The sequence below is a fragment of the Bacillus rossius genome, chromosome 1 (assembly GCF_032445375.1).
Source record: "Bacillus rossius redtenbacheri isolate Brsri chromosome 1, Brsri_v3, whole genome shotgun sequence".
Lineage (NCBI taxonomy): Eukaryota > Metazoa > Arthropoda > Insecta > Phasmatodea > Bacillidae > Bacillus > Bacillus rossius.
The window spans coordinates 343,416,075-343,443,078 of NC_086330.1; the positions used below are offsets into that span (position 1 = coordinate 343,416,075).

The 27,004-nt window shown below is 36.7% G+C and overlaps 1 protein-coding gene across 9 annotated transcripts in view; it reads left to right on the forward strand.

Moving 5' to 3' along the window:
* Positions 1-291: 291 nt before the first annotated feature.
* The window catches only part of LOC134528150 (beta-1,3-galactosyltransferase 1-like), a 47,238-nt gene continuing 20,525 nt past the window's right edge, over positions 292-27,004 (forward strand). The window contains exons 1-6 of one of the 9 annotated variants that reach the window (XM_063361485.1): positions 297-354; positions 6,078-6,185; positions 8,012-8,234; positions 9,978-10,121; positions 16,121-16,380; positions 22,687-22,961. In XM_063361485.1, coding sequence (XP_063217555.1) covers positions 8,051-8,234; positions 9,978-10,121; positions 16,121-16,380; positions 22,687-22,961 — 863 coding nt within the window. In that variant the 5' untranslated portion in view covers positions 297-354; positions 6,078-6,185; positions 8,012-8,050. Of the gene's footprint in view, positions 355-3,989; positions 4,774-6,077; positions 6,186-8,011; positions 8,235-9,977; positions 10,122-16,120; positions 16,381-22,686; positions 22,962-27,004 lie in introns of those variants that run through there. The other 8 variants (XM_063361486.1, XM_063361482.1, XM_063361483.1 and 5 more) reach the window with 8 other exon arrangements.

Here is a 27,004-nt window from a genome sequence, read left to right on the forward strand (position 1 = left end):
GTTCGGCCAATACTTGGTATGAGTCCTGGAGTTGTTATAATATAATACCTGTTTTTGAAATATATATAATATTTGACTTTTAAATAATTTTAACATTACGTATAAAAATTTACTTTTTTTTAATATTATTAACTAGCCTTACGTTTTGCCTTTATGACTTCGTAGTTGTATTTTGGCTTATATTTTGTCTATTTTATGATTGGGTAAATGTTTTTGAAACGCGAAAACTGTCATGGCCGCATTGTATGTGTGCGTCTGTTGGTGTTGCTGTCCAAATGCATAATTTTGACTCCGGTTGGCCAACACCGGTGTTCAAGAACCTCATGAGTTACGTTTCATATGGTGAATTGTTTGGTAAGTTTTAATTATTTATTTGCCAGTTATTGTTATAAGATAAATATTTGATATCCTTGATATTTTAGATTTTTTTTTTTGTTTACTGTTGCGTAAGACAGTTCGTAGTTGTTATTGTGGTTTTTTGTTATAATATTTTTGTGTAAATATGATGGTATTTTTTTTTTACTTAATTTTAGCATACTAAGAATTATTGTTTATGCTAAATACACATGTCTCGCTACACTGATAAAAAGTTTTTGAAGTTTTTTTTATGCTATTGTATTTTAAAGAATGATATTGTTCAGTACCTATTAAAATGTAATTAAAAAATATAAATATCGTATATTTCCATCCAAAAAAATTTTCAGTGACTGTAGATCCTAAATAACTTGTTTTTGTAAATAGGCAGAATTATGGATTTAATTCATTTTCTTTTAATTATAAACATAATTTTTCAAGAAAATTAAAGAATAATTTGGTATACAGAACTAGTAGGTTATATGCTATGAGGTTATTAAACCACATTTGGATTATAATAGCTTTTCGCCTCCATCCAACATCTGTTTGAAAATCACTCTTTCGACCATGAAGCTAGGCAACCGATTTATAACTTAACTTAGTTCAGCTGTCAAAACATTTAGGCTACCCAGATCTATTCTGCCAATAACCCAGGCTTTTTCTCGCTGAGATTTATTTCAATGTTGTTTGCTGTTTATATCATACATGAAAAGGAACTGGAAAAATTCAGTAAAAGCCACACGGCTATTGTAATTCTAGCTTAAGTGTTGAGAATGCTTCACCTGGTTCTGTTGTACCTGATAACAGTGCATTAGCATCTGACCTCATCTTGGGCCTATAGTGACATCATTGTGCTGTGACTGATGTTATATGTTTTCTTTTTAATAGTTATCGAGGAGAAAGTATGTGCTGACAGTTACATTTTGTTGTTTTTTTGTTAAACATAAACAGCAATAAATCTAGTGTACCACCTCTGTTGAAAAATATGACCATAATGGTATTTTTTAATACGGTACTATGAATATTCCCAGATAGTCCCACATATTTCTAATTTTTCAATATCAGCTAGACTCTAAGAAACTTGGAAAATAATACATGGAAGGGTTATGATGACCAGGGAAATTGTGGGGTAAAAAATTATTTAAAAAGTAAAAATATATGTGCTTAAAACTGAAAATAGTGAAAACTCTTTTCATAATAAAATAACTTAAAAACAGAAAATAATCTAAAAATATTACCACACGCACTCCGGTAAGTAAAAAGGCGAAGTTTTGTGATAGCACAGGGATTAATATTGCCTAATTTATTTTGTCTTCAATTGACTTTTTTTTAAAATCCTTTCTCTTCAGAAGGGATATTTCTTGCATCAGTGTAATTTAGGCTATTTTAAGATTTTTTGATTAATATTTACTCATTAACAGCTCCAACCACACATTTTCATTTATTTCACAGCCCTTCATGATAAGCGAGATTTTCAGACTCAGCTGGACTTTAAAAAATAGCATTCTGAGAAGTTCAGTATTTGGTAAATATGTAGATTAGCGGTATTTGCGAAAAAAAAAATGTTAAAAATCCGAAAATACTTTTATTATAATTATGCTCTTTCACTTCCTCTTTTCATATTTAACAAATATCGCCCAACTATCAAAACTAAAAAATTCGATATCTCCTAAAGTATTTGGAATTTCTTATATCCGCCGGGTTTAATGAAAAGAGGAAGTTAAGGAGCATATAATAAAATAATTTTTGGATTTTTAACATTTTTTTTCCACAAATACTGCTAAACTACATATTTAAATTACCCAGTATTTTATTAAAGATTTTTAGATATTTTAACTGTAGCTAACTAGATATAAAAAACCTTGATCTTTAATTGGTATGGGAGAGATTTGTATGGTAATGGTTCCTTATGACATCCTATCCAAGTTTATCCCTTGATCCTAAAGACATGATCCTGAATACATTGATCTTAATGGCATGATCCTGAATACACTAATCCTGTGGTACATTATGCTTGCTGTTTAATTTAGTAATTTAAAAATCCTGGACAAAACAAAAATATTGAATTAATAATATGTTAAGAAGTAAAAAAAAATCATTTTAGTATTTTTGTTTGATCTGATATTACGATCATAATTCATTATTACAACACATTTTTGTAGTATCCAGGATTTTTCGATGTACTTAATTAAAACAGCAAGCATTATTTACTACAGGATCAATGTATTCAGGATAATGCCATTAGAATCAAGGGGTAGACTTGGATACGCAATACAAAATTTTGACCCTCGATTTAAGAAACGGGGACATGAGGAAAAGAAAAATCAAAAACCCTCCAATTTTGTAGGCAGTTTAATCTTTCTTATGGCACATGCACTCATGATAATTTGAAATAAAATAATATTTAAAGAGCAGAGCAGAACCGTTAAGTTTGAGAGGCTTAAACAGTGGGACAGGCTTTGCTTTTTCCCAATTGTACTTTTTTCCGTCCAAGCGGAGCAATGTTGTTTTCATCTATTTCCAACAGTTGCACGCACAGAACTACCGGTTAGATGGCAATAGAAGGAGAAAAAAATAACACTCCCTCTTGTCCCATTAAACTTATTAAACTTTTGGGGGGGGGGGGGGGGGGGGGGTGTTATGCGGCAATTTGCACTACATTTGTGAAGATAAAAAAAATGGAATGAAACAGACAATTTTCCATTCCTTAATGATGATTGTTTTGACGACTGTCCCAAACTCACATTCTGTCAGTTGGGCAGGAATGAAATTTGTGTGGAAACAACTCGTGGGAAACACTCATAACCTCGGATGTAAATGTAATGTCTGACCAGGGGAAAAAGAACTGTGAACTTGGATCTAAGTTTCCTAGCGGGTTGGGGTTAACCTTGATAGCCTTTAACAATGCTTGCCTGAAAATGTGCTTGGCCTTGGGAGGTGTCGGAGTTGTCACTCGTCAGCTAACAGAATGTTAACTCCCAAGATTGTTCGAAGGCCACTGTTGCTACGTCTGCTTGGTTCTTCCATTGTGAAATTCTTGGTCTGTTGACTTCATTTAATTCCACTCGTGTCTGGATACAAATTGTGATGGTAGACGATATGAAACACTTATAGCTCATTTAATAACACAACAAACATTAGATATAAGTACTGCACATGTTTGCTTCACCTAAGAAATTGATATAAATTTATAAAATTTAGATTTGTTGATATGTTTGTTGATTAATTAAAGAACTTTCATTCCACCATTCTGATTTAAGTAAATGTACTTACATAATTTTATGTAGAATAATACAACATGCAACTAAACTGCAACTAAATAAATAAATAATAAATGTACTTACAGAATTTTGAGTAGAATAATAGGTACAACATGCAAATAAATAAATAATTCATTCATTTTATTTATACAACTTTTGACTGAACGTTAAGTTATGTAATTATGTCGGTACTGCAGAACATATATATTAAAAATAACATATATTTACCCATGTCTAGACATTTATAATCATAAAATATATATTTTCTAGTGGTCAGTATGTAAATGGGTTTATTATTTTCTTTTTAACTTACAAACTAATGCCTAAGTATTGAATTAAACTAGTGCACAAAACCTTAGATTAAACATAATGGTTAAGTATAATTATAAGTGAAAGGTTTTAACCACACAGATTTTTATTTTTACAGGTTAAACAAGAATAATAAGAAACTTCTGGGCATATGAATCCTCACATGTTATCATTTTTGTAATTTTGAGTTTTTTATTTATTTGTTTAAAATTTGTTACATGCCTACCTATGGCTCAAGGCCTAGGATGGTAGGTACAATACAAGCAACACAAATATATAAAGACAAAGAAAATTAATACCAAGACAATAACAAAACAATTAAAAACACAAAAAATTAAAATAATTATAGTAAAAAATATTTATACATCACAAAAAAAAACAAAAAAACAAGAAAAACAGTTACAGATAGCAAACCATGTAGCATGATAACTTAATGAATCTCACAAATGCAGGATTGGGGAAAAAAACCTGTAAGGTCTGTTAAAAAAAGAGTTTTAATTTTTTTTTGGTGAAATCTTTAGTACTGGAAGTGACATAGCTTTTCCTGTTCTGTACGGAACAGGAAACAAGTGTGCAAGTTTAGTCACGGATGCAAAAACTGGAGTGGCGTGTGACGCAATGCTCTGATAGCGTCTTCACTTGATAAGAGTGGTGGCCAGATGTGATCAGTTTAACCATCCCTTCACGAGCAGTTGCAAGTGTTAAATTATACTGTGTGCTAAATTGTTGTTGATTAGGGGGACAGTTCACGTCATGAGCTCACTGTAGTGTGCTCGATATGCGCGTCAGTCTTGCTAGACGCTGCAGAGTTCTGCTTAGTAGTAATTATGGATATGGCTTGCATTTTTAAGTAGGCATTTTAAATATTTGTGCACTATTAAACATTTAATGAGTTTTATGGATTTTATTTTATTAGTTTTATTCATTATCTTTTTTTATAAAATATTATAACTGCTTCATTATGCCAACTTAAGTTACTATTATAATTGACTAACTATGCATATAATTATTTTAACAGATTGGATAGCTTTGATTGTAATAAACAATGTAGTATATATGTAATAGCTGGAGAATCTATTTCTGTAAATCATTGGTAGAATTATTTTGTTTTGTATAGAAATTAAATTAATAACTTTATACATTAAAGAGTTAGTTTGTATTCATTATTATGTAACTTAAATCTTAGAAAAATTGTAATTAATTGAAATTAGGTTGCAGTAAAATGTTCATCAATTAAAATATTACAAATTTTAATATTATAAGTAGGTAATGAATGTTTCTTGTTATAATTTTATTGTAACATTTGTTTCACATTAGAAACAATAGCTTTTTCCTAGCCAATTGTATAAAGTTTTTTTTAATTTCCTTTTATAAGTATAGTTTTCCTTATAGGAGATTACTATCTGTTGCCCAAAACTTATTTAGGAAGTTTTCCACAAAGAGTTTATGTAAACTGTGGGTGTAAAGTTGTGTACAAAACTTGACTGAATTGTACTGCCTGCAAACTTTTATTTGCTTACATTCTTACTTCCTGCAGCTAGTAGAATAAACAAACATACAGTTTAATTCTAGGCATTAAATAAGATCTGTTTCACATTTTCACAGAGGTTTTCTGTTACTTTGTTAGCATCATCAGCTATATAGTAGAGTCCCGCTAATCCAGACAAGACGGAACTGGATCTTCCCAGATTGGGTGGAATTTGACTTAAAATGTGTGTGTACCAGTTTTAGATGTGTAAAACATAAAAAAATATTTCTCCAAAAATACAACTTAAGTAGTTTTATGAATACTACTGCATACATAGATCCAAGTCTTTATCCCACAAACTGATATAGGATAAACAAAACATCAAAATTTATTGATTGTTTTAAAAAAATAACCACAGTACATTACTGATAAAAAAATAAAGATTAAATTCTGAACATGTATGTTGAAAATGAGTAAATCCTTCTCTTTATTTTAATCCACTGCGGATTAACCCGATATCCGGATGAGTCAGGTCGGAGTAGCGGGATACTAGTGTACTTGAATTGAATTGCATGCCTGTTCTGTTGGGAAATGTGAGGTTGGATGATTGTGTTTCTAATTAAGTTGTTGCAAATGCATAGTTGAGTTGGAAAACCAGTCACCTTATTTTCCATCTCTGTTTGGAGGCAGTGGTGGTGGAGTATTTGGATCCCGCCAAGACGATCCGTGTTTGAATCCCGTGGTGGGTTTGCAGTGAGATGGGGGCCTTCCATGTCCCCACTGCTCATCATTCGGTTAGTGTTCCATTCTCATCTCTTCACTCTATTCCTCATCATCTGTAATGACTCTGATGTTGACGTGAATATTAATCCCTAATTCACATTCATTTTGATCATTGGATCTGCCAATGGTAAGCGAATGACCATGTTTCACAGACTCAGTTTTGCTTGTTTTAGGATTGATAATAATAGATCATTATTTTTGGTTGCACAGATCCGTACACTTCCTTAATATCCTTAAAAAAAAAGTCCTTAATATCTTTTAAGGTCCCATTAAGGATACTTATATTTTACTCGGTCCTTTAAAAATTCAATTTTTTTATTTTAGACATAGAAAAAAGGTGTGATGTGTGTGCTTTTTATTCCTTTGTTTTGTACTGTGGCTGCAAAAAAAATGGTTTGCACATGCATTTTGCAAGTGTTTTGCAATGCTGAATATATACGTATTACCAAAAATACTCTTTGTGCCTGCATTTCATTTATCAGTGGCGAAGCATTTATAAGTTTAATTTTCTGATTGTAAACTATGGGGTAAAAATAAAATTATTGATGGTCATGTATATTTGAAGTTGTTAATATACTTAAACAGGGTGGCCACATTATGGAAAATCATAGAAAATTCAGGGAAGTTGTAACAGATCAAGGAAAGTCAGTGAATTCTCTGGAAATTCTGGAAGAGGCACAGAAGTTCCCCAGTGATAGTAATTTCAGGGAAAATATACTCCAGTGTGTACACCCAGACTGGGAAAACTTTTTTTTATGGTCTTTAGTGCATAGTCATACTATAAAAGGGCGTATGCTAGGTTGTATTGGAATTTTAATTTTTGTTACATTATTTTAGTTTCAAATTAAGTATGATGATTGTGGTGGAGGCTGAAATTTCTTACTTTGTTTCAAAAAATTGCAATATAGTTAAATTATTTAAAAAAAAAAACTAGTTAGGAATATTTGAACTTTTTGTTAGGGAAATTTCATTACAAATTTGTATGGACAGCCTGTTACAGCTCTGTTACACATGTCATGTTAATTTTTTTTTTTTTCATTTTTTCATCATTTTAAAGGCTACTTCTAAAATTTGAACTTAATACCACCATTGCATTTTGGTTGTTCTGCCACAAATATTTTCAACATATTTTCACTTAGTTTAATATCATCATTAACTACTTCAAGCCTGTGGTCGGGTCAGCAAAGAAAAATGTCTATCTTTCTCCGTAACTCCACTATTCCTCATCCTAAACTCTATTCCATTCTTCTCCTCTCTCCTGCACGTCTTCAACTATCTGCTCTGCCCACCACCTCCATGTTCTTGGGGCCCTTTTTCTGTGTACTATAGTAAATAGCAGTGGGGACAATGCTGCTTCACTCCATTGGCTTGTTTGAACTACTTCATCATCCCGCTTCCAGTTTTCACACTGCTTCTGTTTCCCTTGCACATAGTCCTCACTCTACTTTTAACTCTTCTTTAGTCCCAGATTCTTCCAAAGCTTGCCAAACACACTTGTTTTTTTTTTTCCTCATGCTGCTGTCGTACGCCTTCTCCACATCCAGGGATATTATTACTAAATCTTTCCCAAATGCATATCTTCTTTCCATCAGTTGTATGGCCAAAATCAAGTCCATGGTAGACCTCCCCTCTCGAAACCCTTGCTGCTCCTCACGCCATTTGCCTGCGATGCCCTTCCTTATCTTTTTTTTTCCACGATCTTCTCATACACCTTTGCCCAGTGGCACGTCAAAGTGATCCCCCCCTATATAGTTCTCACATCTGTTAGTGTATCATCATGTAAAAAGGTGTGCGTATCCTTGTAATTTTTATCGAAGGCAGGTTGCCGTGGTTGCAGGATGCGTAGGATGCGCCGTCACAATCGCCCAGGGGCACCATGGAGACAATAGGGCTGCTGTACGAGGCACGTCCCACCCGCCACACGCTGTCGGCGCACGACATCAACCACCGCCGGTACCTGCGCTGCTTCGCGGCGTGCTTCGCCTGCCTCTGCCTGTGCGTGCTGCTGTACGTGCCCGTGTACAACCAGGCGCGGGCGCGGCGTACCGATGCCCGCTCCGGTACGTGCCTCTCACCGGCGGCTATTCCGGTCAGCGTTCGTGCCAATTGCATGTCGTGTGAAGCCTATTATCTTTGAAAGATTTGTGCAATGGGAGTGCATGACTTGATATAAGATTTTGTGTTTTTTTTGTCATTTGTGTTTTTTTTTTTTTGTAGTTTTCTTCTACAGACATACATGTGCTAAGCAATGGCGTATGTCCAAAATCTTACATCAAGATATGAAGCTTGTCTTTCACAATTTATTAGGTTAAGTGCGGTGGAAGGTTAAAATGATCGCAGGCTTTCACGGTCATTGTCAGAAGTTGCTTGGCTTCCGGATTCTAGCCACTTCGTGGCTACAACTTAGAAGCCAAGCAGCGACAATGAAAAATATCTTCAATCCGGCATTCCATGGTTTGGTACGTGGCAGGGTGTCCCACATTCTGGAAAATTCAAGGAGAGTCAATGGATTTACTTTAATTCCTGGATAAGTTGTGGAAATTCCCAAGTGATAGTAATTTGAGGGGGAAAATATCACGCTCCAGTCTGCGATCACACACATTGGAAGTTTCCCCCCCCCCTTCAGTAAAATAAGTGTACATATATGCAAGATTCAGTTTGTGAGAAAGAAAGTGTAGTGGTAACGAGGCCTGGCGGATGTTGAAAGCTGGATTTTGTTTATTCGTTTCTGAAAATTTTGCAGAATAGGTAAATTGTTAAAAAAATAATTCAGGGAAATTTTAAATTTTGATCAGGTGGAAGTAAGGGAACTTTTATTACAGAGTAGTGTGGACACTGATTCACTAATTCATAATCAATCAAAGAGCTCATGTCTCGGCTGTAGACCTTAGCTGTGAGGTCACATTTCTACGCTGTAGGCATTAGGTAGCTCTAGAGTTTTTCATTACTGTCCGTTTTGATTTCAGTACTGTTTCTCCTGTTTTATAGATGATTATATTTCACAAATAGCAGGAATACATTTTAGTCAGTCAGCCAGGCTTCGTGGGTTGTAGTATAATCAGAGCCAGAGAATAATTCTTCTATGTTAACCACACACTACAGATAACATTTCTCATGTAATCTACAGCTCATGTGTATATGAAAAAAAAAAAATGTAAAATTTTTCATTTTATTTTTTTAGAATTGTTTTATTTGATTTTTGTTTCATGAGTTTTATGTAAATTATTTTTTTACTAACCAAAATATAATTTGATTTTTTTTTGTAATATACACAACATCCCATATTTTACCAGAAACATCAATGGTAACCAGTAATTTTATTTAAACATTAATTTTTTTCTTTATAATCATTAATTGTTGCCAAGATCTTGTGCACAAGTACTGTGCAAATTGTGGGTTAAATCCCCATTTAAAGTGTTCTAGATCCATACTCTTTCCCTCTCCCCCATTTTTTATGGCCCTTTTTTTCATCTATAACTTTGGTCTCATTGGTAGTTAATATCTTTCAAACCTTTTTACTTCACACACATTAAAAATCACGTGAAGTGCAATCCCTATCTTGCATTACCTAATTGTCCACTCTTGTCAGTTTTTTTCTTTCAATTTTTGTTGTTTGATCACAAATAGTGATAATTACACATAATTAATGTTCCAATTTTTTTATTTTTTTTTATTTTGCCTTCTTTTGCAAAATGTTTTGTTTGGATTTTTAAAGGGGTTTCACTGTAATTGTTTTTGATAAAAATATTTTTTTCTATTTTTTTTGTTGACAACATTGTTTACTGTATTTTTTTTAATCCCAGAATTTCAGACAGTTGACAGTCCAGAAGATATGTTGTTTCGACAAAACATGCACAGTAAGAAAAGTGGTGTGAATTCTTCTGTAGTTAGCAAGCAGTCATCTTGGAATATTAAGAAAGCAAAGCAACTTTCACGTGGATTAAAAGGTTTGGTTGCTCTTACGTACTTTTGTTGTGGATACCATGTCAACTTTTCCCATGTCATGTCCCTAGTTTTTGTATTAACAAGATTCAATATGTTGCCCTTTGCAGACATGCCAACAATTACGAATCAGTCGTAATAGTTACAAATTTTCCTTTGCAGTTACGCTTGTATGAATTTTACTTCAGAAATTATGATTAAAGTTTAGTTTTACAAATATTTTAAATTTTGTACATGTCAACAACAGTTTGAGATTGTGGCTTCAACGAATCTCTTCAGAAGTAGTTGACCATTTTCTTCGCGTTCAATTTGTCTTTGTTTTGTGACTCTTCAAGAAGGAAAATTGATCTTTTTGGGCCTCCCACATTTGATACACACATTTTGTATGCAGGTTGCTTCTAACTATGCGGTAGTTAGTAGTTTTTCTGATTATTTCAAGAAAATGAAAATATTTTAGAGTTGAACTAATTTTTGTTGCGAATTTTTGTGGTATGGAATAGAAGGTTTTTTGATAGTTTTTGACCACATTCAATTACAACTAATTAACTTTCTTAAAAGTTGGCATCTCTGCCTTTGTCTTTGTGATTGTTTTGTAAACTCTTTGTCATGTCTTTTTTTCAACTATGTAATTTGTGATTGGTACTATAGTCGTGCCGCTGTAGGAAAGGACTCCTGGAGACCTGCCAACGACGACGCACTTTGCGCGAAGAAGTGTAAAGATTGGTCGGCGAGGTCAAAAGGGGTGGGAGGCAGTCCAGGTAGTCGTTGGACACAACAGGCAGCGTTGCCACATCTTTGTGACACCCTGACGTGACATCACACCCTGAGCCGCCACTGTTCTCGGGCACATTCTACAATCACATTCACGGATGCGGACACGAACACGCAGCTGGTAATATAACGAACGTATTGACTGACACGTAATAGTTCAACATTGCCGAGGTTAGCCTTCATTTCGCAAACATTGCACACTCCCGTCTGGGGTATAGTTTAAAGAAAACAGAGTTTGTTGTGTTTCCGGGAGTATGATCTGTTTCCGTATACGTGTGATTGTAGAACGTGCCTTAGTCTGCATAACGTTAATCATAAACCACTATTTACCACTAAAAACAAAACAAGTAAGGCGTTTCCGTAGTTTATTGACAAAAAATATTTATATTGTGTATTAAATAATTGCATGACACACATTATGGCCTACCAAGTTAAATGTTTGTTCACAAAAGAAACAAATTTGTATTAATTTATGAACCAATATCCTGGCCATTTATACGTGTTGGTGGCGACTTATAGCAACGAATTTGCAGATTACGTGTACAAGATAAAGTACAACGAAAATTGTTGTCGTGCATTGTTATGATAATACATAAGCGTAACCGCATCAATTCGTGCTCATAGTTAGAGACTGGAAAAATTTGCGGTTCCAATTACCTCTAGGATAGACTCCACGATTCTCTATGTACTAGAACAAATTGCACCTGCTCATTGGATAATGACTCGTGACATGCGTTACCTGGGATGCTTGTGATTTGATTTTTCTTTCGTTGAAGGTTTTTCACTGGCTTAGAGACTTTCAGGTAAACGGTGGTCCAATCACTGACTCAGAATGAAGGTGAACAAGTTTGGAGTGTAGCCTACCGCGAAATGAATCCGCGAATTTTTCCGGTCTCTACTCGTAGTGAACATTCAGTCACACAGTGGCGACACACCAAGTTCGTCGTACTGCGAACTGGTACCAGCTGTAGGAGATTCGTCAACAGAACTGACGTCACTGTCGCTTTGGCTACTGCTGTCTTGCTGCCCGAGGTTCACAATAATCGCCTCAACAGCAATGTCCCTCGCTCCTTATTGCTCCCAGTCACGAAGAATAGTCTGTTGGGTGTGTTCAACAGCTTTATGCCACTTGTCTGGAGTGATTTCATGAACAGCTTCTTGTAGCAGTTTACTTTTGCCTGTTAAAATGGCGGCAAAGTATTACGTCTTGCAACGAGCCCTTTGACGTGAGCCCAGATAAGTTCTATGGCATTGTAAACAGGGTGGTACGGTGGCAACCTGATGACTCCGTGCCCCGCAATGCGGGCCATTTCATCTACTTTGTAAACAGTGTGTTGCGGTTTGTGATGTTTCACTAATTGTAGTAGCTCAGCTTTCTTCAAATCACTGGTACAGGGAACATTGTGGCGATGTAGCCACTGGATAATGTCATCTTTTCTGTTTCATGTTGTTGGAGCTTTATCAACCTGGACCGAATGATAGTAGGCGTTGGCCATGACAATAATAGACGCGGCGGGTATATTTGGCAACAGTTTGCCTTCAAACCACGACATAAAACCAGCGGAATCCAGCTCTTCGTGATAGTCCCCCGTTTTCTTTGACTGGAACGCCCACAGTGCACCATTAACGAATCCATGAACGGAACCTGCATGACACACTATAACACGACTACCCTTGCCTGTCGGTTGTCGCAGCAGTGCGGATGACGAGTCATCGGTCCATATCTTCGAGACACCATGATTGCTGTTTACCCATGTTTCGTCGATGAATATCACTTTTTCAAAGTCAAAGTTTGACATTGCCCACAGAATCCTGCACCGCAATGCAATTACGTCTGTTTTTTCCATTAATATCTTAGTTCTGTTGAATTTCTTGTACTTGAACCCCAACGAATGTATTATTATTTTTAATGATGTCTTGCCTCCAGAAAATAAACCTGCCTCAGCCAACGATGCAAGTAGTTTCGTTACGTTTGGTATCTCTCCACGTGTGTAGTACTGATATATGTGCCGTCGAATAGCATCTTGATCGAAGTTGTCAATGCTGGTCACAGGCTTGCGTCTATTATGATGTTTCCCTGGCGTCGACAGTCTTTGGTTTTGAGTATCAGCATAATCTTTCTCGTTGCAGATCCGTATAACAGTTGTCTTTGCAATTCCAACTGCTTCTGATGTTCTGTTTACCGCTTGCGAAACAGGTAACAACGGCCCATTGTTTGCTTTCTCACGCTCGAAATACTCGCGCACTCGAGTTACCACCTCTCTGCTTTGCGACCGCAAAACGCACCGTTTTCTACCACCTCCCATCCTGGTGTGTCAGCACACAGCAACTGGCCGTACGCCCACGATACTGCATGGAGCGTTACTGCTGGACGTGGCAACGCCACGCCGCGGCCAGCCAGCGGGTCGTCGCCGGTTGGCTCTTGCACGCGTCACTCTGTCTCTCTCGTTCACTGATGCAGGCGGAGCCAAGTCTGTTCCTACAACGGCGCAACTATAATAACGCACTTTGGGATTGAACTGCGGGTCTGAGTCATGTTTCATGTCTGAAATTTGAAAGTTTTCAAAAGTAGTGCCAATGGTCAATGTTTCTCTGCAACTCTCTGTTTTTGGTTGTCTGTATTGGTAAACAAACATCATTTGATGCTTTGCAAGTGACAGTTGGGAAATGGGTATCGCTGATGCTACTTTTGAGAACTTGTCAAATTTGAGACAAGTTATGTGACACACAAAGTAACATCTTACGCTGAGCTTGATGTTTGACGGATGATGAATGCTGCTTATTTTCTTTTTTGATGCTGTATGTGCTGAGGACTGGCAGATTTTATTGTCAGGGTGGACAGTCTTCCTGATAACTGTCAAGCCAGAGAAATTATATGGTAGCATATTATCATGTGTGTTGTGTAGTTTATGTATTATTGAGATTAAAAATTTTTTCAGTTATTGTGATATTTCGTAATTTTTTTTCAGCCACTACTTTAATTATCACTTTGTTATAATCACATAATGACAAGTTTTTGTGGTCTAATAATTTTAGAAGAGTAAGCAGGTTTATGTGCTCACCACACTACTACACACACTACTACAGAATACAATACTACAGAATTGACTAAACTCTAATACATACTTTTGTTGTGTGAATTTTAGAGCTCTAAAAATCGGATGTATTCTTCTGAATTTGAGAATTTGAGTTTGAGAATAGCATATGTTACATTTTATTACGTGCTTAACAACTAATACACATATGCACACTTTATTTTACAAAACAATGCACTCTCAGGCATTTTAATTGTGACTGATTGATTCACACTTTTTTTCTGCATATATATATATATACACACACACACACGCGCGCGCGCGCGCGCGCGCAATGAGATGATTTCTACTCAAGAAATCCATTAAGTTTAAATTTTGCATCACTGTTATAAAATTTGTGGTAAACCTCCACCAACTCTGTAATACCACAAGTGAAAAATACTTTGTTGCACATGATTTCTAGTTCTTCATTAGAAATATAATCTTCAATGTTTTTTTAGTAGTTAATGTAAACCTTTGATTACTAAGAAAGGTAAATGATTTAGAAGTCTCTAATTTAAAAAAAAAAAGATCTGTGCTGTTTATGTACATTAATGTGTAATGCTTGTTACAAATATTCGTACCCGGTGATTAATATGAATTGCCAATTTATTGTAACTGGTGATGATCCAAAAATTTAATTACTAACACTGATTACTTTACCACCTGATTGAAAACTGAGGATGAGCTATATCATTTATACATACCTCTTCCTATGGCTGTTGTATACTGCCTGACCATCCCTGCACCAGATCTGACGCATTGCACTGCTGATACACGTGCCACTGCAGGGTTCCTTCTGGCATGTTCATTTTCAAAACAGTGGCATCGTGACTGTTATCTGATTAACAACTTGCCATCGATGGAAAATCAGCACTAGTATAAAATGGGAGGGAAAAAATCTTAGCTGAGATCTATTTTGATGCTTTTGGGTACATTATTCATGGTAAAAAAAATCATAATCATTTGTAGCTACCTGTTTTTTTTTTTTAAATTTACTTGCTAAAAGTTATGTTGTAGCAATCTATAAATGAGTCATTAATGGCTGGTGACATATTTGTTGAAATATGCACTGTATGAAAATACAACTTCACATTTAATAATTTTTACGGAAGTGTGTATGTTGGAGTGGTATTTGTTAAACAAGTGCATGCATCATCATTAGAGACAATATTCTATGGTTTTATTGTTTGTATTTTCATAAATTATGTTACCAATTAAAATATGTTATATCAATACTACATTTGGTAATTACTTATTTCACAAAAATTGGGTTGTTTTGATTGTGAAACATGATGCATTTTCAAGATAAAATAATTAGTAAAAGGAAATCTATGGCAGAATTACTTCAAACAATATAAACAAATTGACAAGCATTTGTGTGTTAGAAAATGTAAAAAGGGGTTAGTATGTGAAGCAAGATTAAAATAGTAAAATAATTTTTTTCCCTTTCATTTGGTTGTAAATTTTTGTACACACTTCATGCTAAATATATTATACTCTTTGATTGTGATACATTAAAATATTGTTTTATTGAGATTTGAACATAATTTTGTTAAAATCCTGATAAATTTCATGAGATCAGATGCATTCCTGTGCTATATAATGTTTTAACTTGCATTTCAGCGTCCTTTGGTGTGTAAATCGTGTCATAGTAATTGTTTACATCCTCTGATTTAGGCAGTTCTGCTGGCTAATCATAAGTGGATCTTGGAACCGCTTGCAGAGGACAGTTGGTCCACGTCGTCATTAGTCTGTGGAAGTTGTTCTCAAACTTTTTGTATTTGGGGAAAATTTAAAATCCTACCATCAATTTAAGGTGCATCATGTACAAATTTATGAGAAATGAAAATGAAAATTGACGTGTTGATTCTTGCCTCAGGCAGGGTCTACGTGGATGGTATGGGCCGACACCCGTAGTAGCCGTCTGTCCTGTGACATAATAATTAACACTTGCTTACAATACCGTACTGCAGCAAAACCTGTAGAGTCATTCAAATAACATAATGTGTTAACAAAAAGCGCTGTATATCTGTAATGAAATGATATGATAGAGTAACTATGTTTATTTTTATATCTGGACACACATTTCTCTGTAATACCGTGGGGCACACCAGGGGTGCAGGGAAATGATGGTCTGCGGGGCCGGCTGCTTCCAGTGGACATCGCAGGCTGGTCGCGCAACACCAGCCGCGACCTGCGCCTGTACGTGCGGCCGGACAACGAGACGGCGCTGGTCGCGCAGCCGGAGATCTGCGCGGGCGACCTGTTCCTGCTGATCGTGGTGTGCTCGGCCGTGCCCAACTGGGAGGCCCGCGCCGCCATCAGGGACACGTGGGGGGGCGCGGCCTCGTCTAACGCCAGCTCGGCCGTGCGGGTTGCCTTCCTGCTGGGGGATCCCGACAACGCCACCCTGCAGGTATCCTCTGCTGGCGTCGCACGGGCTGAACGTGACTGAACCTCTGCTCACGTATCGGCAGTGCTCCCAAGAGTTAAGGAGCTATTATTACTGATTCAGATGTCCAGTTGTGCAACTTTGGGGTGTTATTTATTACTGAAACAGAGAAACATAAACATGTACAATAAATCTCGCTCATTTGGCTCGTGCAATAAGAAGGTAAACTGAAGTAACTTAACATTCATATTAATAATGGAACTTATGTAATCTTTTTTAATATTAAGTGGATTTAAACCTTTGTGATTTTTAAATTATTTAGTGGATGAGTTAGCTCATTACTGCATAGGAGTCAGTGTTGATTATTTTTGTAGAGCCTAGAATTTGGCAAAAACTTTATGGCATTTGTTTTAGGCACTTTTCATTGTGTGAACGAATGTGTCGAAAGTTATGCTAATGGTAATTATTGACTAGTATTTTAGTAATGATCTGTCTGTCACAAAGTGTTATTAACTCCTCTATTGACAACTGCCATTATTTTTTTGGTATTCCCTGTGCCCCAAGATCAGGATCCATTAACGTGTGAACTTGTTGCTATTGAAAATATGAACGAAAGCAAGATTTCACCCATGGAGATATTTATGAAAGGTAAAGAATCAAATACTGTAATTTGTACGCCAATGTCAACTGAGGCATGTAAACTAACTGAATTAATTGATATGGTGAATTTTTAACCAAAGTAGATTATTTAAAAGTGAAAATCAAGTGCTCAAAACACTGCTTGATAACTCAAGAAACAAAATCTAAGAGTTAAAGGTGAAATCATCCAAATTAAACAAGGGTTAAAAAAAACAGATACATTCAGAACAATAAAAATAAATTAGTGAGCATTTATGATTTAAAATTGATTAAATAAGAGATGGACAATAAAACAAATTAAATTAATATTTAAGATCCATACATTTTGTGGACAAATTTTTGTCCAGAAATCATAACATTCATTGATTTTCAAACATTAATATTATTATTTTTTTTAAATATGTTTTGAATTACGTTTTGGTTAAATGCTGCTTAATTCCATGTTATAACTTGCATTCCGGTGTTACGCTGTGTTTTGACATGCTTTTCTGTGGTTTCCGGTTTTATCCCATTTCACCACATAACTGAAAAGCTTAGTTACCCCCTCGATCCACCCACCCAATCACGTGCAGTCCTGAGATTGAAGGTGATACATCCTTCCCTCGTGGTGCTCAAGCTCATAGATATACGTGGCATGCAGTATAGCTGTCCCACACAGCTCGTGCAGGGCTGCGTGTCTTGCAGACTCTACTGCTGGGGTGCTTTGTCCTGTGGCCAATGTTTACTTTACATTGAGTTGCTGCTTTGAATTTCACTTTTTTTTTTTTACAAGTGCTGGTAGAACTTCTTTAACTATTTGTTCTTCCCGTCTCCTCCGTAGTTAAAGCAGTGCATGAGAGAGAATAAGACTGGAATAAAGTGAAGGATGAGGAATGGTAGAGGGATAGAGGATGATGGAGATATTCTACTTTGCTGACCCAGCCACAGGCTGGAAGCAGTTGATGTTGATGGTGGTGATGCAGGTAGAAAGGTTTTTTAACTGTATTTCTGAGGCCAGATGACTTGGCACAGTGATAAAAAAATTTGTTTATTGGATGTATTGGATGAATGGTTCTTCCGAGCTTAGATTATTTTTAGTTAGTATTGGCTCAGAATCAAAAATTTAGATTAATTCTGGAGTGTTGGAATTAAAACATCACCCCTTAAATCAACGTAAAACTAACATAAATTTATATTTTTATAATGAACACACAATAGTTTGTTATATTCTCAAGCACGTGTTCCAACTACTCAACATTCTACTTAAAAGATTAATACTCTGTTTGCCAGTGGTGGCCCTAGAATTTGCGGGGCCCTAGGCCATTTAATTTTATGGGAACATAATATTTTTAAGAGGGAACTAGCCGTTTGGAGGTGGGGGGAGGGCTTAGGAGTATGGAATAGTCCCCAGGCCCTCGCCCAATTTGAAAAATAACATCTTTCAAACAAAATTTTTAAGCATGTTGCCTGAGGGGCAACAAAAGAAAGGGTTGATTAGAGCGAAAACTAAAAGAATGTTGTGATAAACATACAAAATGTTTATTGAAATTTTTTACAAAGTAAACTAAAAAACTACTCATGTGCTCTTCAAGATAAGTATAGCTGTGTATGGTTACTGTGAGTACTCCACAAACCCAAACTATAAACAAAGAAATGTCAAAAGTTATCAGAGTCTAACTTTATCATGAATACAAAGCAATTATTGAACCAATTCTAAAATCAAAACTTTTATTGGCTCCTCATTGTTAAAGTGAGACAATTGTTATTACAATAGTGAAGTGAAAAAATTAAATTAATACAATAGTAAGAAAATTACAAGTAACCTCCAAAAAGTCTTAATAGAGCCTTAAAGCAACTGGGCGAACATGGCACTGAGACAATTAATTGACCTAACTACTAAATTAATAATTACTGAAATACAAAAATTCTGCAAGTTCATTACACCTAACACTTGTTATGATGCACCCTTTATCAATCACTAGCTCATATTGGATAGGTCTGACGTGAAAACGAAAATGACAATAAGGTAAACCCCTTGATTAAGATCACCTTAAAGATGGTTGAAAGTGAGGATCCATTCCAGGGCCCCACTGCAGCGAGTCTCTCGTAGTCGTGTAGCGCACTCCTCCCTAATGATGCTGAACACGGACATCGGTGGCATGGACAAAGTGCGGAACACCAAGTTCCGAAGATGACTTCCACAGCTGGGCGAAAGAGCAGCTACACACCGTCCTTTTGGCAATGTGTGTGTTATTGTTTTTATTCTCAAAAGAATGCTTTTTTTTTCATAAATGCAAGTATATTATTCAACACATATGACACTGGAAATGATACTTAATGCATATTTTCCGTAGGCGAGGTAAATACAGTCAAACTTCTCTGAAACGACCCCTCACGGTTCCCAGGAATAGGGTCGTAATAGAGCGGGGGTCGTAATAGATGTTTTCCGAAATTTTCAGTTGATTTCACACAACCCCCCCCCCCCCAACCGCTACTCACTAAGAAACCAGCCGTACAATGGCAGGATGCTGTCACTCACAATGCTAGACGGCTTCGCTTTAAACCCACTTCAACCATCATGACAAGTCCGTCGCCCTACAGGCCACCTCTAAAGAAAAGATGTCAAAAGACAGTTTATTTTTACTGGTTAGTTTACATGTACGTTTTCTGCTTGCCGTAGTTAAATACACTAGAACCCCGATGTCACGAACCCCGGATTTAACGAAGCAGTGATTTTACGAATACATTCTCGGGAACCGTCAAAAAATTGGACATTTTGACCAAAATGTGAAAATCAGAAAAAAATTAAAAAAAAAAAAACGAAATGAAATGAAAGATCATTAAAATCTGTTAATTTTAACACACAGCGTATTTTTGTGTTGGCTTTAATACTTCCAATAATGTTCATGTAAGAATAACAAAAAAATTATGGGACATTTCCTTTAAAAATATGGCAGCAGTAGGTTCTGCAACGCGAGTGGGCGCACACGAAGCTCGCCTGGCTGGCTGGCGGCAGCGGCTTCATGACGCATAAGCTCACCCCTCCCTCCTCTCGGTAACATTCTTCAAGGCTCATCCCTCCCAGACACACAAACCATCTAGTGTCCTCCCTTATAACACCCCAACTTCGCTCCCCTTTGAAAAACCTTCAGTAAGAAAATGCTCTTTTCACCCTCCTTTCTCCCGTAAAATTGGGCTATTGTGAGGGAGGGGTAAGACCGTAGTAAATATTTTCGGACCCCTCCCTCCCCACTAAAACACGCCCAAAAAAAAGTATGTCAAAATATGTCACTTTTCACACCAAGTTCGAGTTTATTCATCTCTGGCAAGGAATTTACAAGCTTTCAAACTTAAATATAAATGTATTTTAATAGCAAGGGTCCTATGAAAAGGAATGTAGAATCCCGCTGATGCGACCCCTTATGGTTTCCGGAAAAACTGACTTATAAACGGAATGGTCACAATAGAGAATTCGGGCCAATTCCCCCCCCCCCTCCCCTCCCTAAATATATCCAAATACATAAAATACTCGCGCTAAAGGAATTCGCGTCACGCGAGTTCGGCTATGCTAGCCGGCTGGTGGTTATTTTCGTTCAAAACGTGGTGAAGGAACTTGTGTGGATCAGGTAGAAAACATTCGGCTATAAACGAACGATATAAGAACAGTGCTATCCTGAAATGCTGTGACATGTTTTTGGAGTAGATAATCACAGCGACAGACCGACAAGATGCGCTCCTGCCCTTGCCGTCAGCGATGTTTATTTTGACAGCTCAAGCAATTATCTTTCCCACGTCCCTTCGCAGCGTAAAAAAAAGAAGAAAAAAAAACATGTTGGAATGCAGATGGAAAAGTAACTATGCAGTAAAATAAATATATTTACGGCCCTGCTAAATTTTTCTATTCAATAAAATTCGAGGTATTAGTGATTTTTCAGCAGAAACTGTTGTGTGACTAATAAACAAATTGTATCATAATAACTTAAACTTATAAAGTATTTACTAACGGCGAAGGACAGTCGTATAAGCCCATAAAAATATTTATTTTACCGAGAATGGACTATACAACCTGTCTTTTGTCACACGCGGTGTGGGAGGGGAGGAGGATGCTGGCCGGACGAGTTTCTTACGCTCTTGCAGAAGCTACCACAGCGACTTTTCGTGCGGGCGGGTAAGATAACATGACAGCTGAGACTGCTTTTCGTGCGATAGTGGACGCGCCAAGCTTGGCTAGACACTGCCACGTTGACAGTCCAGCTCTCGCCAAGATAAACGTGAACACATAGTGCCCAACAAAGTGTAACAGACTTGTTTTTCAGCCGATTTTACTCAAATTTTTGACTTTCTCTGCTCAAATTTTTCACTGTATCTCAAAAAACAGTCGTATAAACGGAATGGACGCATCAGAGGGGGTTCGCATCGGCGGGATTCTACTGTACCGAATAAAATAAGCTGCTGTCACCAAACAAAGCATAAAACGGCCCAATGCGTGGTCGCTGCGTTATTGCTCGCGCGAGAGGTGAGACGTGGAATGTTAGAAGAAAGATAAATGCGGGGGAGACAGACGGCAGCCTTTGTGTTTCCTGCGTGGGGAATAAGTGGCGTAGCTTTTTTTTTTTACCACAAGAAACTGATTTTCTTCGGATTTTCGGCAATTTTTTCACGGTTCCTCGAAATCGGGTTGTAATAGAGAGGTGGTCGCAATAAATGGGGTCGCAACAAAAAGGTTTTAGTGTATTTGTTAATAAGAGATGCAGAATCAAACAATGCAAGATTGTTTTTTTTTCCTTATCAATTTGGTTCCATACATCTTGGTACACACTTCTTGCCAAATAAATGACAGTCATTAATGTAATATGTTAAAAGATTTATTGTGAATAATTTCACAGTTTTAATGCATTTTGATGCTGTATGGTTTTTTTTGGCATTTTATGGTGTATTGACCTGCTTTTTGATATTATGATTGTTTCACATTTCACCATAAAATCTTTTCCGTAACCAAAGGCAATCTTCACCAATTTCCTTCACTTGTGTTGTGTGTGTTAGAATGTTATGATCTCTGTGTCAACGAGACGTTTGTACTATTTTGTGCCGAATTAGCTAGTTTGCTGGGTTATAAAATATCGATAAAGTTTTAATGGGAATAGTACCAAATAAAAATTAATGCAGTACTACAATGATGTTCAAAGCAAGTTGTAATGAGTTGCTTTAGGGTAAAAATAAATTACACATGAGATTTACAGTTAACGCAGTGATGGGTGGCTCGTGAGCCACATCTGGCTGACGAAAGTGTTTCGTACGGTCTGCCTAAACGATCTTTGAACAAAGAGACATTTTATCAGGTATACTGTTGTGGTATTAGCCATCTTTGTTTGCATATATGTAGGCAAATTTGTTAGCTTCAGCTTACACTTTTAGGAGGCCATAATATTATCAGAAATATATTGAATATATTTGTTGCAATCCTTTTATTTAATTTAAAAAAAAAAACATTTTTAAGGAACCATTTTGTATCTTCAGGAATTACAGCATTACAAAATAATTAGAAATTAAAAAAATGTTGAATGACAATTTAATATTAATTAATTTGGACCTTGCATTAGTTTCATAATATGTGGCCCTCAAAAAGAGTGAAGAACCCTGGAACAGAGAATGCCCGGATGAAAGAGCGTCAGAGGTACCGTGGCGAGATAGTGAGTGGTCGCTGGCTCGCAGGATCAAGTGGAGGAGGAGAGCCTGCAGTTCGGGGACATCATCCAGGAAGGCTTCATCGACAGCTACAACAACCTGACGGTGAAGTCGGTGATGCTGCTCAAGTGGGTGGTGCGGCGCTGCCGCTCGCTGCGCTACGTCATGAAGACGGACGACGACATGTTCGTCAACGTGGGCGGCCTGACGGGGTTGCTGCGGTCTCGGGGGCCCTCGGCCCCCCTGCTCCTCGGCACGCTGATCTGCGGCGCGCGGCCCATATCGGACCCCCGCAGCAAGTGGTGCGTGAGCGTGGCGTCTGTGCATCCAGGCTGTCTCTGCGGGTCACCAAAATATCAAAAAAATGTGGAATAGAGTTAATTTTGGGGTGGGAAAAACAGTAAATGCATGACCTTGCAGTTGGCATATTTCCTGGCTGCACAGATCTCAGGATTGAACAATACGTTTCAGAGTTTGTCACTGTCAAGAATACTTATTTCACCCTGCATAGCTGAATTATTTTTGGGAGTACATATAAGTTTAGTTACCGTCAAGGGGATGGTTGGTAATTTTTTAAGTCAGTGTCTCAATTTTTTATTTTTATTTTTTTTTACCACTACTTAAGACTGCAGAAAAAAAAATTATTACCAGAGTAATTCAGAAATAATGTAATTTAGATCCAGCTTTTACATTTGTAGACAGCTTACTGTGAAGGCATGCAGATTGATACTACAGTAGAGCACCCCTCAACCGTAATTCCCACAAACGGAACTCCCGATATTCGGAACTAATTTTCCATGCACTGGAACGAGGCGTTTTTGCTTTTGCCTGACTGTACATGTCTTGTAGGCGCGCGCGCGCACGTCTGTCAGAGAGCTAATTATAGCCAGTTTTTCCCGCGCACTGTGTAAATACACAGCTGGTTTTCGCGACGGACGTGAATTACTATAAAGATGTTTGTGCTATAAGTCGTTTAATTGTTTCACTATGTCAAGTAAACGGAAAATTCCGGCCGGCCCGAGATATGTACACCGACTCCAACTACACTCGCTGACACACGTGATAGCGAGTAACATTTACTTCCAACGTGTGATGCTTTCAGTTTGTAGACAATAATTTAGTGTACAAATATGTATTATGTACATATTTATACGTTAATATATGGTTAAACAGTCTACATTTACCAGTATTTCTCTATCTCTGTGTTTTTAAACGAGATGCTTGAAGTGTTATTCTTGTGTATGTGAAATGTAAACTGTGTGTGGCAGTGACTATACACTCTCCAGGAAGTGTGAATCACTAGCACATCAACACAGAAGTAACACAACACTGCAGCTGTAGTCCTACCTCCCCCGAACCCTCTTCATCATTCTCTTCGCTCACCCACGCACCCAACCACAGAGATAAGAAACACCCGCTTGCCAGCTTGCTAGAATGAAGGTCATTCAACCAGCCCGGAGTTTTACGACCCGGCACGTTTTGAAAACAGTATGTATGTAGATCATATTTTTTACTGTATGGTTTTATAACGTGGAAAATATTTACGTACAACTTTGGCTATACATATAAGTTAATACGTGCAGCATGTAATGGCTTTTTTCTTTGCCTCCCTACCGTAACTCACCTTACCCGGAATTTTCCCATAACCAGGAATAGACCTCCCCCCAATCATTCCGGTTGAGGGATGCTCTACTGTAGTGGGAAATGTAATGCAGGTAAGGTGTTTACCAGGATTTTCAAATAAGTATATCCCTTAGGAGAGAGGATTTTATGGTTTTGTTTTCAAAACAGGAGTTTTTCGTGGTGTTCAGTTTTTTTTTTTTTTGCAGATTCTGTATTTATTCATGAAGATAGCACATTATTCAACAATTATAACACTTAAATGTTTCATGATAATTATTTTACAAAAAGTTTCATTTTGAGTGATATATGATGCACTTTTACAATATAATAATTTGTAACAAGCATATCTAACTACTTAGAACAATAACAAATAAATTGACTGGTATTTTTGTGTATAAAATACATAAAAATGTGTTACTAATAACTAGAGACAGGTGTTTTTCGCGATGCACGAAATCGCAAAATATTAGCAAAATTAATATACACAAACTTAAAAACGCGAAATTATCAATTACTTGGAGAAATCACTAAAAAAATTAAGAAAAAACACACTGACAATAGCTAAACGTCCGTATTTTTATGACTCGATAACAGTAGATTATAATCGATTGTTAACGACTTTCGATAGTCTAGGAAGTCGTATTCGTGTCGCGCTATCGCCTCGCCAGAGTCGCCACTCGCCACAGTTTGTTAAAATGGCGTGGATGTAATCAAACGTTTTTGCTCTGTTTCTTTTTGTATAACGTTGATTTTAAAATGGTTGTGACAGTATTAGACAGGGCGGCGGAGTTTGCGAGCGAAGGATTCTATGTCTTCGACAAAGTGCAAAAAATTATCATGTGCAAGTTCTGCAACGTTAGAATAGAGTGGCAACGGAAAGACATGTGCTTGAAACACATAAAAAACAGTGCCTCGCATAACAAAAACAAGGAAAGTCAACAATCCGGTGCAAAAAGGAGAGTTTCGCAGGAATCAGTCTTGTTGACAGCAAAAAAAGCAAAATTTGACAAGAATGAGATCATTATGTCAACAACTCGAGCTTTTATCGAAGCGAACATCCTGATTTAAAAACTGGATGACCCGAAACTTCGTCAATGGATGCACAAGTGCATTGCAGGTAGGGCGTACAATATTTTAACAGTTTTGTGTATTCTTAAGCAGATAAACAGAACGTTACGAAAATAAATTTTGCTAGGCCTACCTACTCTTGAAATATTCATTTAGCTGCGAGTCGTGTTTTTTACAGCACTTATTGGAAAAAGTTGATATAACCTAGCCACAGGTAAATATAGACGTAACTTATTTGTTTTTAGGTTAGGACTTGAGCTTTTTTTTTTTGGTCAGTAAATTTTCTAAAACAGTTTCTAGTACTGTGCTTTGAAACATGTTTAGTCCTAGTAAATATATGCATTTTGTAAAAACCGACCAATGCAGACAAAAAAGTTTGTATAAATTGTGCAATAATATCTTGTGAATTATCGTACTCGGAATTGTGGTAGGCCTTACAGGTTACAGAGTTTAAAAGGCATACATAGGTCTAGAAAAGTATGTATTTTTGTGGTTTGTATAAGAGAGAGAGTAGAATATGGAAATGCTCTGCATAGTTGTTGAATTGTTGCTTGTTCTGTGCAAATATTTGGTAAAGTTATGTATGGAACTGTGTAGTTATACTCTTAAATGACATATTAAACACATTCACGTAGAACTTATATTTATAAACCTCATACTGCAGTTTTAAAATCAATGAAATTTTTGACGAAACTACTGATAAAATAGCGAAAAATATACCGAAATCATCTCGTAAAAAGTAACGAAATTGTGCAAATGTTTTCACCCAAAACACCTGTCTCTACTAATAACAGTTATAAGATTTAAAAAAAAAAAAAAATGTATCCTGACTATTTAGTGCATACATTTTGCTTCAAATTTCCTGCTAAATAAATTACATTTAATTTACTATGTTAAAATACTGTATTTACTCGCATATAGATCGCCATCGTAGATTGGTCGCACCCATAATTTGAGGTCTTGAATTTGGTATTTAAGATTCCCCCCATATAGGTCGCACCGGTAATTCATTACACATACACATTGCACTACAGTAAAAAAAATTAAAAAAAAGGGCCGCAAATTGATGGATAGGTCATTGTTCTCGGTCAGCTGCTGTTACGGCGCGCCGGCTGGCTCTCTTTGTTCTCTGAGTTGCGCGTGCGCAGTATAACTCACTCAACGCTCCGCCCAGACTTGTGACCTTCTATCAGCAGCCAGCCAATAGATGCGAGCTTAGCGGAAAAAAATATAAGCTCCACCTCCCGTGTACCAGTTTTGTCCAGTTCTAATACCAGTTTATTGGTATACGCACCAGTTTTCTCACTGCCGTGACATGTTCAAGTTTACGTTCATCTTGATGTCTTGATACCAATAATTAATTAATTACGATCCCCAGGAATAAATTGTTAGTTTAAAAAATATGCGTCAACTGTACAATACTTCCGAAATTATAAAATACGTATAAAACAGTTACAAGACTCCGCTCATTTTATCTTGTGAAGTTTGTCTCGTACCAGTATTTCGGCTAAGTTGTGACATAAATACAGTATCAGAACTTAACAATCAGCCACGTTTATACATTCGTGAGTTTACGTTTTTCTCTCGTGCATTTTAGATTGTCTCCTGCTATAATTACTCAGACTTTTACTTGCCTAGGCTTAAATTATTACAT